The sequence below is a fragment of the Agelaius tricolor genome, unplaced genomic scaffold (genome assembly GCF_023055355.1).
Source record: "Agelaius tricolor isolate 1412-34295 unplaced genomic scaffold, bAgeTri1.0.p SCAF_7, whole genome shotgun sequence".
NCBI lineage: Eukaryota > Metazoa > Chordata > Aves > Passeriformes > Icteridae > Agelaius > Agelaius tricolor.
The window spans coordinates 19,734,510-19,753,711 of NW_027269267.1; the positions used below are offsets into that span (position 1 = coordinate 19,734,510).

Genomic DNA, 19,202 nt, shown 5'->3' on the forward strand with positions numbered 1-19,202 from the left:
CAGCAGCCACTGTGAACTTTATTAAGAAAATAAATGTTTGCCAATTAAACTGCAATGACTTCACTGACTTCCCCATTTACTTGTAGAAAATGAGTTCTTTCATAACGGCTCTGGAAATCATTTATTGCCAGGTAAATGCCGAATCCCTGGCTGTGGCTGGTCTGCTCTGAACCCTGTCAGCTTTACCATGAAAGGTCTATATTCCTCTCTGCAAAATGCAAAGTCAGCAACACATCTTTCATTCAAGCAACAAAGTCATTTTTGAGGCAGATGTCACACTAGCCAAACAGCAACGTCACCTTTACATTAAGCAACACTTTCTATCATGACAGTTCCACAGATGAAATGTAATTTTTGAGGAAAAGAATCCATAAGATACCAGTCACAAATTCTCTTTATGTAACTGTTTAGTCAAGTCTTATTTCTCAGGCAGGAGAGGCTGAGCTACAATGAAACACAGCATGGTGATTTATCTTCATGAGAATGTCCTGTTGCCAATGCATCTGCTTTTGCCTCCTTTGCTTTTTATTACTCTGTGTAGTCCTGTGCAGTAAAGTCAGAACAAGGCTTCTTCATTCATGTGGAGTCAGATTTATATCCAACCCTCTAAGTGACTCACACCACTGTTTATACACATCTGTGAAAAGTAGTTCTCCATTCCTAAGTAATCCAATCATCATAAAGATATTTTCCAATGTCTTCAACTCCAGAAGTTGTTTTAATTCCTTTCTCATCTTGTAGCCATGTAGCAGAATAGCATTGTCATGGCTATGTATAGCAGGATTTAATCCTTATTAATAGCTTCAGTAGATGGCTCGAGGATTTTTAGTACTGTAGTAGGCTTCACATGCAGCTACATAAGCAGATTCTGGGAAAAAATCATCATGGTATTCTGCTAAAAACCTGAGAAGAAAGCACACCAAAAAAAAAAAAAGAGAATATAAAACATTTAAGAGAAAAGCTTTTTTCAAATTGATTTTTAAGCTCAGCAAAAACACAGCCTGGGAATTAAGAATTATCACTCTTTGAAATTTGGCATACAAAGGATTTGCCCTATTTTTTACAAGTTTCACATAGTGAAAAACAGCCTTCCTCTAGCATTCTGAAATCCAACAAGAATAAAAAAAAATTCCTCAAGATCAATAACAAAACAAAAAAAAAAAAACCCAGAAAGTTAAACTATACTCAGAAAAAGAATTCAAAGAACTAGCACAGAAGGAAAAAGAAGAGATCTTTCTGCAACTTCTGCTCAGCACACTACTTTCATTTATGCCCAAACCAGTATTTTCAGTTATCACTTTTTCAAATAGCCAGGATTCATTAAGGAGCCAAACTATATCTTTTAAGGCAAGTAAAGCTATGAATTTTCATATATTTCATGTGCCTTTAGGGTCTCCATCTTTCTGATTTAAATATGGGTTTCAATGACAAAACACATCTTTCGCAAATTCAGTTCCTTAATTTCATATTTCTGCAAGATGGTCTGCAAATACTATTCAAACCACCAAGCACCCAATATTTTATCAGGTTTTCCTGCTCTGCTAGCACACAACCTTTTCTTTGGTTTAGGACTGAAAATGAAAATAAACAGTGCTGCTATGAACACCAGTAACAAACAGCTAGAATGACTATAAGCTCCCTACTCCTTCCTTTGATTTCAAAGATACTAGGTATATAAATGGGGGAAAACGGGCAAAATGGTTATTAAACTCAAGATTATACTCAAGCTGTACTTCAGAAAAAAACACAGACCTTCAAAAATACCTGGATATTAAAGATCAGCATCAATAAGCATGGCAAAATGCTAGCTACGTGTTTTAAGAGTAGGAAGCAAAAGATAAAACAGAAAACAATGTCATTTACAGAATCTGTGTTCTCTCAAGAAACAGTGGCTGGGGTGATGACTTCACTATTGGAAGCTGAAAATATCAGTTGTGCATAGCCAATACTTTGGACATAGAAAGTCCAATTTAAAAAAAAAATTCATGTGAATGGCATAAAAAATACAGGCCTTCTCCAACCTCACTCACTGCTGCACTGCCTGAACTGGGCATGTTCTTTGATCTAAAGAGAGCCAAAGCATCAAAGAATACTGGCAAGATCCTCTAAATAAAGCACTTACATTCAGTAAGAAATATATTAATTGCTCAGAGCTCATAGAAAATGGTGACAGTACGAAACTGCAGATAAATGAAAAAGGGTTGATTTCCCCCCAATCCTTGCAAGTGCAAGGTTTCTGATGTAAAATGTTTCAAACCACTAAAAAAGAATAGCAATTTAGAAGCTAATAAAATACCCAAGTCATCAACTGCTATGACCTCTGGCTTTAGTTAGCTATAAATCACTTTCTAGGATGAGGGGTTAGTATGAAGCAAGTGTGGAAAAGCCTAAAACTTAACAGACTTGAACCTAACTTTGAATGTACTTAGATTGTATAAAGTTAAGATGAGTAACAAGTAGTATTTGATTAATAATTCTTCATTAACACACATTAATGACTCCAAGACATTAAAAAAAAAAAAATCACAGGGGCTGATGAAAGTCTTACTATCTTTGGATAAATTCAGTAAAACACAGTACTAAGAGCTAGATCATGCAAGGAAACATGTTTTAAAAGAACCATCAGAGGGCATTTGGGTAGCTGACAGTTCCAAGAATTTTAACAGCAAGTAATGGGAAAGGGTGATCTTTCTCTTACAAATTTCCTGACTTTTGCTTAAATCATCAGTGATACATGCCAGTTTGCTGCATGCTAGAGTGACAGCTGGTACAGATGAGAAATTTTAGCTGAGATGGTGTGCCACAGCTACAACTCAAAAAAAAAAAGGCACACAGTCAAACATACATCTCCCTGTTTTTCATGTAACAGCTGTGAAAAGCAAAATACCCCAGAGCTAGCAAATTATTTTCTGCAGAGAAGGAGGAGACAACTACTGAAGGAACACAGCCAGCCTCTGTCCCAGTCCCTTCTATACCTGCATACAAAGAGCAGGGGCCCTTCTGAAGCTGCTTTCTATTCAAAAGGCATCAGAGTGCAGAACGCTGGCACAGAAATATTAGGAGTCTCCTAAGACTTTTACCTACCAGATATTTGACTATTGCTTTGCTCTTGGACAAGCTAAAACAGCACCAAGATCAATTACACTGCTACCTGAAAGTCATGAGCCAAGATTTAAAGACAGAGGGAGCTGTAATTAGCAGACAGAGCCAATGTTCAGCAATAGATCAGAAAGCATACTGCTATTGAGCTATTCAGAAATTGTTTCATGATTAACTTACAAATCTGATCCATTCAGCCACCTGTTGCATTATTGCCCTTTTCATTTTTATACTTTTTACAGAGTTCATATGCATACATCTATAAAGCAAGACTGCTGATGAGCAACCAAGTTCTGGGATGCACAGTCCATATTGATTTGAGACTGCATGCATTTTTCATAATGAATGTTCTTAAAAACAAACTCATGCTTTATACTCATGCTTAGAGAACCGAGAACAGAGGTAACATGGCACAATGCAGTTATTTTCCTCCCTACCACAGGTTCCTAGAAGAGCAACACTTCAGAAAGGTCTAGAGGGGATGGAGACAAGGGAAAAAGATGTGGGCAACTTAGGAATTCTTCAAGCTATGTTCTGATCTTCAAGTGTGGGTGTTTTTAAGCAAGCAATAGCGTCACAAATACACTACCATCTGACTGACTTATACAGGTAGATCTACCAAAAAGAAGAACTGAATTATCACTATCCACATTAGAAGGCCATTTGACACATGTCATGAACATATCTCAACAAGAGTCACTGAATTAGTATGAGTTTTAAGAGCATATTCTGGTGGGCCTTGCCTTGACACCACCAACAAAATTTATTACTGGAAGTCTCTGAATGAAGAAAAAGAATTCTTTTAAATGTCAGCTACCATCAGATGAATAAATTTAGGGACAGCCCAGAAAGTGTGAAAATGACAAAGAAAAGAAAACCTTAGTATTTAGAAAGACATCCTCAGCCATTATGGTATAAGAAGACAGAATCCAAAGGAAAAGTTTCCAGGAAGGTGACCTTAAAAACTTCTCCTACAGAATTTTAAAAGGTAAGCAGATGCTTTGATGAAATCAGTGACCTGTTTGAAAGGCTACTGTAATGATCTATCTAAATTTGCTAGAAGACCATTATGAGTCCTAACTCTGTGAGTCACCTCATCAAAAGAAATGTCATTTGCAGATTAAGAAGTTACCTCATCTCTGACACTACTACTCAAATGCAGGATTTGAAAACTAAAAGGCTTTAGGTTCATGAAGAAATGTATATGCCACCATCTGACCCTCACAGCTCCCCAGTTTGTAGGCCTGTCTCCATCTGGAAAGCTGTTCAGGGTAAAGATGACAAAGTCCATCATGACCTCATTGCAGTCAACAGAAGAAGTGAATTGAGGTTTCAGATGTTTCTTCTAATACCCAATGGCTCAAGAACCATGCTAAAGGAGTAAACTGGCCTGTTTTGTTGACTGGACTCTTGTCACTCACTGATATATAGAAACTGAGATAATATTCCTTGGCCTTTTAAGAGGAAATGTGGAGAACCCTGAAGATGCCAAGCTACCATCATAACATTTCCAAGAATCAGATTGAGTGAGTAAGAATTTAATTTTCCCAAAGACCTTTTGGGAAAACAGTCCTACAAGAGCTCAATACAGGAGTCCTTGGTTTGCCTTGAAGATGAAGACCCCGTGACCAGGCCAGCACAGGTCCCTAGAGCTGCCTTCTAAGAAAGCTACTGCAACACATTTAAAGTATTTGGGGCAACCTCTAAATGTAGATACATGATCCAAATCTCAACTATTGACTAGCAATATGCTCATTCAAATTCCCAGGCACCTGATGATTCGGAAAGCAGAAGGAAGAGAAGCAATCCACATGGAGAGTTTCAGGAACAGTTTATGGCAATGCAACAAAATCTTAGTTGAGGAAAAGAAGCACCAATGAGCACGTTGTGCAGACCAAGCAGCCACCCAAGCCCACTGAAAGTAAGAACCTGCACAATACCAGGTACTCACTAAGAAGCATTCTTCCTAAAGGTGCCAAAAGTTTGAGAGGGCCCCTTTCTACTCAACCGAGCAAAGAGAATTCCTTCAGTTCAGTGTGTTTCAAAACTTGTTGCTCTACATATTTGTGCACTCTAAACCCATGTCTCCATTTATACTCAAACTTGATTTTCTCACATTTAGGTTCCAATTTCATGAGGTTTTCTAGTGTGTCATAACCAAGTAACTGGTTAATCCAAAAAACTGAGAGGAAAAAACCCAGTATGATTCAACAATATTAATCAGTTAATAATACAATATAAGAAACATTGGCACAATTGCATGCTTTTCCATCTTTCAGAATGTGATTTTTAATTACTTGCCCTTTTGCAACTGAAGCCACAATGACTCACAATGAACAGGAACTCTATCACAAAGCAACTTTGCCTGATTAAAGATGTCTTCTAATTCATTCACCATTTGCAATGATTAATTTTTTCATTCTCAGACACAAATAACCTCTCATAATTGTACATTAGCACAGACTAGTGGTGATGATTCACCACTGCAGTTATATATAATAAAAATTACTACACTCAAAATTTGCTGTCAGCACCAGAGATCTATTTCTTAAGGTTATATGAAACAACTTGTCATCTTTGTATATACACATTTTATTATTACAGTCCTCTGATTTGGCTTCCTTCTCAGAAAAATTCATCAGTATCAAAATATTTTCCTACCCATGGAGCAGAGTGGCACAATAGATACAAGCAGATTTTAGAGCATCAGTGGGGAAAAAAAAAAGAGATTTAAGCTTAAAGGAAATACTGACTTTGAAATACCTGTGGGTTTTTAACAAAACTAAAATATTTGACTATTAGCTCTCCATAATCTGAACTAATACACTGGCCTCATCTAAAAAAAAACTTACTAGAAATTTTAGAAGCAATATTTTAGAAATATTTCATCACTCATTTATTCTTCTGTATTTCATCAAAGTCAAAATATCTGTCTATGCATTTCTATACCACTTCATTTTGCCTTTTTTCCCAAAATGCAAATGACATTCTCTGAAATTACCTCAGTGAAGAGGGGTCTTACTCTTGTACAAACAGGCATACTGTATACTCCTCCTAACTCTTAATAGCTCCTATTGGTTAGCAGACTTGGGAGGGGGCCTCTGATTCCAAAACAGTTTTCCAAGCCAAGGCTGTGTGCAAATTAATGGAAACAGCAAAACAGAAATGGGCACCTTCCTGCCAGTCAATTCTCACCACTGAGACAACCTTTGGAGGCATGTTAGGCACCTTACAATGCCAGGGAATTGTAAAATAGAGCTTATTGCAGCATTTTATTTCAAAAGCGGCTGAAATAATGGAATTAGTTTAAAGCTAATACTTCCTCTTACTCTAAAGCTATTAACAGGCCAGGAGATTTAATCAGGGGTCTTTCACTAGTCCAATTACCAGTTAGCACCAGTAAGCACCAGCTAAAGCATTAGCTCCCACAGACTAAATGTGCACCAAGTGAAATTCAGTGAAACCAACTGGTGAGTCTATTTTAGACTGCAAGTACTATGAATTATTTCAGAAGTAAATAATTTAAGATTCAGAGTTTTGTACTTAATTTGAGAATCTGATTTTCTTCTGCAAATTCTATTATTGAGAAATGAATTTTCCTGTTCTCCATGAAGAAATTTTCATTTTGCACACTTGTAGAAAGCTGGACTAAGCACAGAGGGGTAGAGTTTCTACTTAACAAAAAAGTCAAAAAGATGCATTTCATACATTTCTTAAAAATATATGTTGTCATATATGTTGTCTGGGAAATTGAGAAAAATCTTGTCTAGCAGCAGTCTGAGGGCATGACTGGAAAATACTATCCATATAGCATCTCAAAGCTAATTTAATGCATCTATCATGAACTAAGCAAACTCAAGACAACAAGCTCCCAGAAAAAGTATTACATTACACAAGTCTCAGTTTCTCAGCCCACAGGACATTTATATTATAAATGGTAAACTATAAATTTTAGCCACAAAATCATAATTCCGAATTATATCAGTATCTATGCAAGAACTAAATCAGTTGTGTACTGCATGCAAGTTTTATTTAAGAATACATAAACTGCTAATGCTTGGACTACTCTACTAGACATCAAAGAAGATTCAGAAGTAGTTTAATTAATGCAAGCAGACCCATAAATCCTTTGCCTGCTATTAGAGAAATTAAAAAAAGGAGAGTACTTCAGCTTCTCACTCAAGAGCAGTTCACTAAAAAAAAAACCCAAAAATAATTAAGCAGTCCTAAGTAAACTGGCTGCTGTTACCTAATACATACAGATTTTGTAGGAAATGCATACAGATTTGTTATAGGAAAGATCTTACTGTTTCAAAAGTTAAGCCAGAACAGAACTGATATAAAATATTTATAATAATCATCCATTAATCCCCAAAAAGGAAAAGACAGAATGTGAAAATTGAAGAACTAGTACTGATGCCTAAAGATTTTTAAGTTTTTGTATCTTTCATGTATCTTTCATGAATTTATAGCTTTGTAGATTGCTAAAGCATGGCTGTAGTTTCCAGCAATTTTCCTACCTTTCTTCCCTACATTTACAAACTATTAGCTAACCTTAAAAATAGTGTTTAGTCTTACTCCAAGAAGAAAACCAACTACACAGACATTCTGTTTTCCAACCAGAAGCTGGACCAGACATAAAAAAAGTGGGGCAAAAGAAACCTCTGCCTTCAGTGGGCCAGGACCCCAGGGATTATTACCTAACCAATTAACCTTTTAATTGGACAGTATATGGTAAGTATAATACCTGAGTGACTTTATAAAAATTGTGGAATTACTATACCATGTGCAATTTTTGCCACATTGTCTACCTGAAAGCTTTCAAGTAAAGGTTTGCTTTTATATTCACTCTAACATTGTTGGGAACATCTATTCTATTTTCCAGGCATCAGTACAACATGTCACCTCAAACTCTAGTTTTCTTGTGATTAGAAACAGATAAATCAGAACTATTTCTGTGATAAAAATCAAGCATGAACAATTGTCTAGAAAATAATTGTTTGACCACTTTCAATGATAAGCGGCATGAAGAAACAAATACCCAAATGAAAAACTTTTCAAAGCCCCATGTGAATACATGTTGAGAAAAAAGTATCTAATAATTTGTACTGGTTTCTGTTGCCCAGTAGCATAGCTGAAAAGGAAAGCAGACTAAGAAAAGTATTTATTACAAAGCTACCTAAGATCAAATGCTTCCTACAGCAGTAACTGTAACTTTGAAGCTTTCTTGACACTGTCAAAAAAGAAAGTGCTTGGAAAAAAACAGCCTTCAAATATTTTGCTGTAACAGATACATGATATCGACATTATCCTTGCCTTGTGGGGCTCATTTGGTTTTGTTCTAGCCTGGCCTCAAGGACTGAAGCACACCCCTGGTTAAGTGTTTTCTGAAAGGAATGCAGGTTGTGTATTTGGAGGACTGTCCACCACGACACAAAGCATGGAAAAGGGGAACTACTGAAAGATTTGCTTCAAAAGCACAGTTCTATCTCCCCTAAAAATGCTGATGTGGAAACATGATTTTTATTTCTATTTATAGATGACTACACATTTCAATTAAATGCTCAGATGGAAAAGTAAAACACATACAGATACTATCACTAGAAATTTCAGTTCCCTTAATCAACCCTTTTCCAATAGGCAACCTTTATTTTATGGGTTGTAGGGGACATGTTTCTCCTTCTATCTATTCTACTCCATTAAAGCTTATCCATAGAAAGGATATGAAAACATGGTATTGTAGGGGGACACAGTATGGGTTAATGAAGGTAATGTAGAATGTAATCTTATCCCCCAATGAGTTGCAGCTGGACCCTATTACTAAAGATTAGGAGCAGGCCAGATGATAACAGGCCGCACCTGCAACCAATAAGAAGTGGTGGAACAAAAGAGAAGGCAGAGAAGTCACAGGACTCAGATGGCTGCTGTAAGGACCAAGAACAGTCAGTGCTTAGAGGAGATGCCTGCGAGAAACTTTGAGGAGGTATGAAACTCTGAGGCTATGGAACCCTTGCACCATAATGATAAAAGAACTCTTGATATATAAGACAATGTATAATGATAAGAGAACTGTTGTAATTTATAAGAGAACGTGGTATTAAAGACACTAAAGAACAGAGATCTGCTCTGATCAAGACTCTGAAGAATCTGAACAGTCAAAAGTCTGATAAAAACTGATCGGATCCACAGTGAGTTAAGCTCTCTAAAAAATACTCACTTCAAGCAAAAATAGTCTTCCAAAAATGAGCTCTAATTCTTTTAATTTAAAGGTATTTTGAATGCCAACAAGGATCTGACAAAAGAGATGCAAAATGGAATCAGTAAAACTTGACGACTAACAGCTCCCAGAGCAAAACTGTGTTTTGTAGAAACTTTGACATTGGAAACATCTTTTATTTTCAATAAGCAATTAAAGTAAAAGCATTTTAAAGCTTTCATCTCCCTGATATCTAATACAAGTTTTTTTTATACTGGTGTAATACTAAGTTACCTTTCCCTAAGTGGCTACTGAAGTCACTGACCAAATTTAAGTTACAGTTTCCATATCTGTTCCATTACCATCTACAACACCTTCTCCTGAAAGTTTTCCTTGGCAATTTTGTTTTCCAGTGTACTGACGCTGCACAACACAGAGCCAACACTAGATATCTAACCACATCCTCAATGTCATGCAGAAATACTAATTACAGTACCTGATAAACCAATCTGATCATGGGGCAGATATGGCCTTACTGACTCCAGGGGTGGAGCTAGTGTAGTCACACAGAGTTGTGTATCCCTACAAACTGCATTGTGTATCCCACTGCACAGCATTACAGAGAAACCTTTCTGTTCAAAGCTCAGTTAAGACAGACATTTCTATTAAGAAATCACCATAATTAAAAACATGTTTTAAAGAACAAGTTTCTCCTCCTGCTAATATCAATAAAAAATACCAATGCAGACTTTGCATTTCTTCACATGCTACTTAACCAAGTCAGACTTGTCATGCTATACATATCAACAAACTTTCACACTTCAGTTCTATATCAATGTGTTTATCAAAATTCAAAGTAGAAAATTCTGGTTCCCTTCAACTGTAATTAAAAAAATAAAAAAATCTTATATTCATCTTTACTCAAACTGCTATTGTTAAAATGGTATACTAATTTTACCCTAATCTTGTAGTTATAGAAAATTAGTATCTCATTTTAAACCCCCTTAGCCATTCCAGGACATTTATATCTATGTAACAATAGAAAGACTACTATGGTACATTGTGTCACATTACCTCAGAAACATCTCGAAGTGTTTTACTAAAGCCTTTAGGTTTTTGTCAGGAAAGCACATCTTCCCCAGTATTTCTGGTAGTTTTACTGTGAATAAAAGAAATAATGTTTATACCTCTTCTTGTAAATGCAACTTCAAATTACTTTTATCCACTACATAGAAAAGAATATAAAAATTTCTTCTCACCACAGACCCCACTTTTCCTTGCAAGCTACTTTTTTATCTTTCAAAGCCTTACTAAATAGAAACATGCTGAGAAGGTGAATGCTGCTGGGTTTAATGATGTTTGATAGTGTATGGGAAGTAACACTGCTTTGCCTTTCTTAAATGAAGGCTTACAGAGCCAATAAAAGATAACCAAATCTATGAATAGCCTAAAGTTCCAAATAGATTAAAATCTACATTCCTTCAAGAATAAAAATAAATTTAATAAAGCAAACAGACAAATCACACAGATATCGGGACTGGAAAAAAATATAAAGCAACTTTGACTGAGCAGAGAATTTTGCATTAGTTTACCAAACATCCTCAGCAAATGTTGAGATCCATAGATATATGAAGGAGGTGGTGGTTGATCACTTGGTGGATAATTCTCTGGCATCAATTTCCAGGACAAAACCTATAGATAAAATATGAAAATACTGGTTATGAAAATTTTATAACATCATAAATAATTTAGAATGTACAGAACTCCAAATTCAAAGATGAAATAAGTAATACCAACAAAATCTTTTCTTACATAGCCCTACTGTGAGGTCCACAAAGCTTTCAATCCTTGAATGTGAGACAGTAACATCAAAATCTGTTACCTCATTCAATTCGTTGTTTCTTCTACCTTCAAAGCCAGTAAACACCGTGCTCCCTTCTTTGCTAGGAGTCAAAGTTATAGGTGAAGATGACCCACTATGGACAGGGGTTTCTTCAAAATGAAAGGAAAAACAAAACAAAAGAAAAAAGAAAAATTTTATTACTTGTAAACTACTACCTGGAACTATAAGCCATTAAATGCATCTAAGGCCTGCTGCTAAAATGTTTGAAGTTGAAGTCTTAAAAACACTGAAATTCAATTAAGGTTATCCTAAAATATACTCTCAGAAAAGCAGCTCATTGCATTCTCTGGAAAAATATACCCAAGTACTGACAATAGCCTTGTATTTCTCTCTTTGGTAATAACACCTCAGAGTTAAAGAATTGATACAAGAAGTTAATGACTTCCATTTCTTTCACTGAGTTTACAGCCCATGCAGCACTAAAAGAAGAACAGAACTTTATGCTTTGTTTAGGCCCAGAATGTAAAAAGAAAAGCCTACTTTTTTCCAGGTGCAGGAAGAGCTTTGGCATGGACGCGGGGGTGTCGAGGTGCCGCCGTTTGGGCTGCGGGGACGCGCTGCTCTCCGATAGCCTGTCACAGTTGGAGCTGTGGCGCGTCGAACGCCTCAGCGACTGCAGGATTTCGGGCTCAGCTTTCCGCCTCTTCGGTGTGGCTGGCTCCCCTGTGGTGGGCTGGCTGTCAGTCGACTGAGGCGTGGGTGGATTCAGCAGAGGAGGGCTTGGGGAAAGTTCCTCCTGATTTCTAGGAAATTAGGGCAGGTTTACAGAATTGACAAGGTCAGGGCTCTATCAACGAAAGAAATCCTTCTAGTTTTATCGCCCCTCTGCCCGCAGGGCAGGCTTTGCCCCCGAGCAAGGCAGCACAGACCAGATAGCTCAGTCCCTCCTGGGGACAGAGTGTCCAAACACCCAGGCTGCTCGTAGCTGTGGCTACCTTAAGCAAGCTTAGTGGATATCAGCTCTTTAGTGATTTATCAGCTCTCTCAGTACTTCAGCTCTTTGCTTGCTAAGGTGCCTGGCAGGCTAGAGAGGAAGCAGACGAGAAAGGAGAAGAAAAATCATCCTGGGGTTCCACAGCCATGGTTTTATTGAGGGGTCTGTGAAGGGTTCCAGTGACGGCTCTTCCTATGCTGAATGGGCTAAAACAGCCCCTTTTTATAGGGTACAAAGGGATCCAAACTTGTCCAATAGTAGGGGTTAGGGGAAAGTGACCTATGGGGTTACAGAGATAAACTAGGGTCCAAAAGGCGGAAGACGGGGGCTTATTTTGCTATCTCATCGTGACTCAGCAATTCTTACCATTAAGTCTCAGCCCTCCATGGAGCCCTGGCCAATTCCATGGAGTCTGCTACATTGTTTCACAGATCTTATTGAACATTTTTATTCAGGTAAAACAGTCTCCTCCCAATAACTATTAAAGTGATGAGCTCTTCTATTAAATTCTATTTTCCAGAAGTGTACTTATCTTCAATTTAGTTAAAAACCATGAATACCACATTCTCCTATTTTGTGAGATAAGGAGCATTAAACTTCTTATATCTAACCTACCTGTTTGTATTTGTTGAGTTTTCTTTGATAGGAAGAAAGAATTTTGATGAAGTCACCTTCTTAAATTGAGCTTGTTCATAAGGATAGAGCAAAATTAAGGGAAGTGTGAAGTCAAAGGTTATTCTCAGCCCATCCACCATCTCTTTACATAGCTCGACACTAGAGGGGAAAAAAAATATGATTTTCTAAGTTGCATGGCACTATTTTTCAGCATAGTTGCACAAAATTGCTCTGTAATACAGTCCATTAACATCATAACTACAATATGCTGATTCAATCACTAAGTAATGATAAGCAAATAAAAACACACTTAAAAAGAAGGTGATTGCTCTTGTTAACTTCAGAAATACAAGTTCTTTTAAAAGGTCTGCTTCATAACCTCAAACAAAATCACACAACTGTACTATTACATTATTCACTAAACTAATAAAATCTACTGTGGAGTAAATAAAGTTAGTTAGATGTTTTTCAGGTAAACATTATTTTGGTTTCCAAGTTCACTACACTGAAAAAAGAGGCACCTGCCAGAAAAAGTAAGTACAAAACAGACTGAATCTCTGTTTAAAAGGCAAAAGCAGAATTTGACCTATAGCCACTAAGCTGCAGTTAAGGCTGTGCTCAAGAGGTATCCAGTGAACCAACAAAACCAGATAGATTTGCACGAGAGCAGTTTCCAATGGTCTGCTCTGCTAATCAGAGCACTGCATTTGGAGGCTACCAGGAATTTCAGTTTCAGGTCTGTGTGAAAGACTTACAAAATTAGATATGAGTACATGAGCTATTACAAGAACCAAAAACACAGAGTGCAGCACACCTGCAACACCTCTCACCTTTGTGAAGGTCTTCCCCTCTCATGTTTCAAGTGGACACATGTGTATTGTAAGAGAATTTGATTCTGCCAAAATGATCCATGTTAGAAATTCCAAACCTCCAATATTTCATATCACCTACTAAAACTGATACACATGAATTGGGCCAGGGGACCATCAGGTGCAGAAATTCTATAAATCCAAGAAGGTCAATAACCTTCAGTGTTAGAGCAGTAAGGCAAATGCAATGAAGATGTCAGTTGAATCTCTCCTACTTAATGATCACTGAAACTATACCAATTTTTTTTACTAAAGCACTGTTTTTATTGAGGAAGTGGCTTGAACATGAACCTGTAAAAATCATAATGTGTGTAAAGCCTTCTGTTCGTATTTCTGATATTTTATCTAACCTTTTGTTTGGGAGATTATACTACAAAGAAGGAAAAGTGTCAATCTGTCAAAGAATGAATGACACCAACATAAAACAAGACACTCAGGCTAAAATATTGCAAGGAATAGCATAAGTACACACCATTGAAACAGAACACTAACACAAGTCAGGATTTCTCATTGATAAAAATAACAAGATTTCACCCCATTGTACTTAGATAGCAGCAGTTTCATCGAATATCAAAAATCTTTAACATAAGAGAAAATAATCCCCAAAACAATCAAAAACCACCACACTGCAAACATGTATGGTCAATGCATTTTTTAACATGGTAGAAGAACATACAGCTCAGCTGAGAAAACAGACTAAAACACAAATTTCAACAAATCACGATTTGTGTTACCACAGTTTTGCTACATACTGTCTCTAGGATTTAAGAGCATATATCCATTTAAAACAAACAACTTGCACTTGGAATTCTTTAGAAGTGTTTGTATTAAATTTTTATCCTTTTTAAAACGTGAACCTGTTCAAGTTTATCTAAGCAGGGTATTCTTATATCAGATATGAAATTCTCCACATTGACAACAGCAACACATTCTTCAACACAGATCTCAGTATTTATAAGAATTTACATGATAAAACAGAATATTGATACTTTTGCATAACAACTTTTCAGAGTACAGGGACTCTCTCACTGGTAAACGAATTATCAGTGTTACTCTGCTATAGTTATCTGTCAAATACTTTGAGCCCTGTAAACAGATATACATTATGGTATAAGCTCACAGAAGTGACAGCTATAAAACAGAACACAGAATGCAAGGTCATTCTTCTTGTGACAACAGCAGTGGACTAAAGATTACTCACTTCTTCTCTGGTGGCACATAATGAAGATTCATATTAGCATGTGGAGTCATCTGATGGTGCCGAGACCTTTCATTGGCTGAAAAAGCAGCATTAATTGCAAAGTGTTTTACATATGACTCCAAGATGGTTATTATATTTGTCTGGCAAGGAAGCTTCACTAGCTGAAAAAGAAACAAAAAAAAAGTCTTACAAAACCAGTAAGTTGTAATGTACCAACTAATTTAGTAAATATCTAGTGCATAAAGCAAATTCAGGACTATAATTTCAACACTTAAACTGCATTTTTTATCAACATGAGAAGAAACAAGAAACATGGTCAGATTAACAAGTCTGCTGCATTTCCACCTTTCAAAAGCAATCTGCATTCTAAAGCACCATGAGGAACCACAACAGTACACTGCTAAATATGACAAGCCACTGTTATAGCTATAGAGAACGCTACTCCCTACACTTTATATTCTTCCTTGCCCTGTCAATATGAAGCTAGAAAGGTGAAGTTAAAAACCTCCAGGAGCTGTATAAACAAAAACTACTTTTGACACCCTCCTCACACCCCCATGCACATTAGAGCCCCAACTTTTATTTTATACCCTTTTTCTTCTATTAATATAGTAGCAGTCTTCCTCAAGCTTCTTTTTCAAGACTTCAGGAATTTCTATGCTTATTGCTCTTTCTTCCATGTCCCTTTTTGTATGAGTGTCTTGTTCTTCTTTCTACAACAGATCAGTAAAAGAAAACAATATATTGGTTGTGAAACAATAACTTCAATAATAAGGATACAAGTGGATAATAGTCTTAAACTATTTAACAATACTGCTCTTGAAAACATCTGCAAATTAATTTTAAATTTTTTTTTAAATTTTACTTTCTCTTAAATATTTAACTAAAAAAAAAAAACAAAACAAATTTGTCAGGTGTTGCTGCTTCAGATCACCCACACTGTAGCAGTAAAAATCTACACATCTTCAGACCAACTGTTTACGGTAGAAAAATAAATGTTTCTTTTTCTTGAGAAAAGTCCTCTCTACCTTTTAATTTAAGACCAGGGTTGACATGCCTGTCTCATAGTAAAATACAAGACAAACATCCTGCTGCTATCAGGGTTTGTTCAACCTGCATAGACAAGTAAATTTTTACAGCATCCACAAAAGTGGAAAATCTAGTCTGCTACATTTTCTCCACATAAGCCTTTTGTGTAGAATGAGAGAAAAAGAAACAAATGTGTATTTTTAGCATAATATCATACAGTTCTATAAGAAAATGACATTGTATAATTTTCAAAATCACAATCACAGTAAACACCAGGAATAAGATAATTATGCTTTTAATTATAGCTAAATAACCAGTTGTGGCCTATATTTCACCTACTTCAATTTTTCCAGAGTTTCAAGTGCAGATGTTTAAATTCTATTAACTTAAGGAACACACAAAAATACCATTTCTGTCCTCTCATCTATGTCACTTTCTTCACTCTTTATTTCTTCATCTGTTCCTTCATCACTGTCATCAGAAGAAGAACTACTTATAGCTGCATAAAAGAGATTTCACATATTCATTAATACATTACAGAGCTTATGACCAATCAGTTTGAGGCCTCAATGCAAAAACAACCCAAAAAACCAAAAAACCCAACCCACTAAAACATCACAATTATCTTGTTCTATTTAATGAGGATCAGTAATTCTAATTGAATTAAACATGCATTATTTACAGCCCACTACAAATATTTTAAACATGTAAGATGAGTTAATAGGAAGTATTCTTCCTCTCTAATTGAAAAACACTCACTTTTAAAAGCTCCCTACATTCCTGAGCACCCACATTTTCATTGGACTTTAGTTCTGCACAGGGGATTAACATATTAATCATTCAATCAAAGGGCATGAATCTGTGCAGCAGCAGTTCCCAGAACATCAGTTATGTGCCAGCCAATATTCCTGCTGGCTTTCTAGTCACAAAGGAAAATGCAGGAAATTAAAAATCTGGCTTGAAAGTGAAATCAGCCAGTCAGCTGACAAGAAACAGACCTTTGTGTGAGGTAGACTGGGGGAAAAAATAATCTTATTGCCCTCAAAAATACAAAAACACTAGCAGGGAAATGTTGTGTTTCCTAACCTCAGACAAAGAAATATGAGGGGTTCTCACGCCTATTAATACTACACTAAAGAAAACAGCATTGAGCTCTGAAATCACTGATTAGAACAGCTGAGTAGAAGAGATGCAAGGAGAAGCCTCTAGATTAAAGAGGAAAACAGATATTCCAACTTAACAGATGCTTAGCATGAAACATAGTTCTCACTCTTCATATGACTGCCTTTGAATATTTCAGATAGGACCAGGATACTCTCATGGCAAGTGACACTTATCCCCAGGTCAAGGCATCCCACCAGTTACCAAAGCATGAAAACAAACTCACAGTTTTCGCTACTCTCATCATTTTCTTCAGCAGGAAGGCTTTTTAACACAGAGTCAACACCAGGCAACCTGCAGCGTCTCTTCTTTCTTCCCTTTCTTCTCCTACAGAACATAAAATGGTTCACTGACATCTGGGTAATATTATTTCATTTGTTTATCCTAACTAATTTGATTATGTGCAAATGCACAGGAAACCTATGTTTGAGCTATTTTCATTAATTAAAGCTGAAATTATTTGGACAACATTTATTTGAGAGTGGATACCCCAATGTCTGTACATTATCTCACATTCATGTTCTCAAGCAGGTCCTTTGGCCATGGCCAACCAATATTAGATTATTGCCTTTGGCTCAAAAATACTTCAGGTTTTTCCTGAAGTGTTTTGCAAGTACATTTCTTTGGGAAGATGCAGATCCAATACAGAGGCATTTCAGAGCAATAAGAATAATACAGCTATTGAGTTGTTAGTCTTTTAGCGTGTTAATAACAATCCACAGGTCTCTATCTTAGAGTAGCTCTCTAGAATGCACTGACTGCATTATGCATCTATGTTCCACCTACAGCATGAGCTCAGATGCCAAGCTCAGTTGTAGACACCTGGATGTATCTGTCTGAATCTGAAAATGAATCTCATTTCTTTTGAGGCCAAAAGGATTCCTTACATGCGAGCCACAGCCTTCCGTGCCAATTTACGCTGTAATCTGCGGTTTTCGTCTGTATCCCGAAGAACATGGTCTTCAGCTGCCCATCTATCCCAGCTAAGGACAGGTCAAAACAAGGTATAAAATTACTATGAATATATGCCACTCATGATTACCAATGACTTAATATACTTTAAATCTAAAAAGGACTTGCTTAATGTCATTCAGAAGCAACATCTGCATCACAAGGTTTGCACTCTTCTCTGTTGACATGGCTTCAGCTCTCACATTGCCATCTGAAATCTCTCAAGCCTTGACTTAACCCAAAACAGCATTTCTAGCACTGACACATGCTATCAACCACAGCCAAAACACTGCAGTCATGTACTGATAATCAAACAATCCAGAGCTAGATTTAACAAAGCATAAACCTTTTGTTAATGGAAACTTAGGTGCCATAAGTATATGGCATAGGCAGATATCCCTTAAGGTTTAAACTCACATCTATCAAACCGATTCACTAAAATTTATGGATACAGACCAACGTCAACATGAGTGACTACATTAAAGGCATTCACAAAAATAAAAATACTCCTGCAAACATTGGTTCTTGGATATTCCATGCAAAGCCTGTCTTTGCAGAATAAAATAGAAGAAATGGAAGAACTGAAGCCACACGTATAGATTCTTACCTTCTGTTCCAACCGTTAAAATGGATCAGATATTCTGGAATCTTTCTGCCTTTCTCATCTTTTCCAACAACAATATCAACAATCTGAAACAAATATTGAAGGGTACATATTAAAAAGCTTGAGAGAAAGTAAGCCTTCGGGTATTTAGAAAGTTTATACACAAAGAAAGAAAGAAAAGAAAATTAAATAGACTTGATATTTTGCCAGTAAATATTGACATGAACAGAACAATTACACTAAATTATCAGAAAACCTAGCTTTCTTGCTGACTACTCTTAACATTGCAGACTGCTCACTATCTTCGTCCTATCCTCAAAGGTCCCACACTTTCAAGACGGACAAAGGGAGACATCAAACAGTGCGGTAGCACAGTGTGGATATGCAGATTTGGGCTACTTACACTTTCTCCCCTGTGCTGTCTGCTCAAGCCCCCTAAGTTCTCTATACATAAACCTCAGAAATACTGCTCTGTTGAACATCACAGACTCTCAGCCACAAAACATTAAGAGGCTTTGGGAATATCTCAACCCTTGTTTTCTTCCATTTTCACCAATGTGCAATGGCAAGAATGAAAGGGCCTGCACCTCAAAAGAAAAAGATGTGGTGCCTGCACTTGAGTGGCTTTCAATAAATCATT

General features: G+C 36.6%; 1 protein-coding gene across 3 annotated transcripts in view; it reads right to left on the reverse strand.

The window, feature by feature from the left end:
• MSL3 (MSL complex subunit 3) overlaps positions 1 to 19,202 on the reverse strand; it is a 23,388-nt gene continuing 4,186 nt past the window's right edge. For all 3 annotated transcript variants that reach the window (XM_071430541.1, XM_071430543.1, XM_071430542.1), the window contains exons 2-13: positions 18,566 to 18,648; positions 17,895 to 17,990; positions 17,234 to 17,334; positions 16,254 to 16,345; positions 15,408 to 15,530; positions 14,818 to 14,978; positions 12,748 to 12,906; positions 11,679 to 11,941; positions 11,178 to 11,287; positions 10,888 to 10,987; positions 10,370 to 10,454; positions 1 to 903 (exon numbers count right to left, since the gene is read on the reverse strand). In XM_071430541.1, the coding sequence (XP_071286642.1) occupies positions 804 to 903; positions 10,370 to 10,454; positions 10,888 to 10,987; positions 11,178 to 11,287; positions 11,679 to 11,941; positions 12,748 to 12,906; positions 14,818 to 14,978; positions 15,408 to 15,530; positions 16,254 to 16,345; positions 17,234 to 17,334; positions 17,895 to 17,990; positions 18,566 to 18,648 (1,473 nt within the window). In that variant the 3' untranslated portion in view covers positions 1 to 803. The remainder of the gene's footprint in view (positions 904 to 10,369; positions 10,455 to 10,887; positions 10,988 to 11,177; positions 11,288 to 11,678; positions 11,942 to 12,747; positions 12,907 to 14,817; positions 14,979 to 15,407; positions 15,531 to 16,253; positions 16,346 to 17,233; positions 17,335 to 17,894; positions 17,991 to 18,565; positions 18,649 to 19,202) is intronic.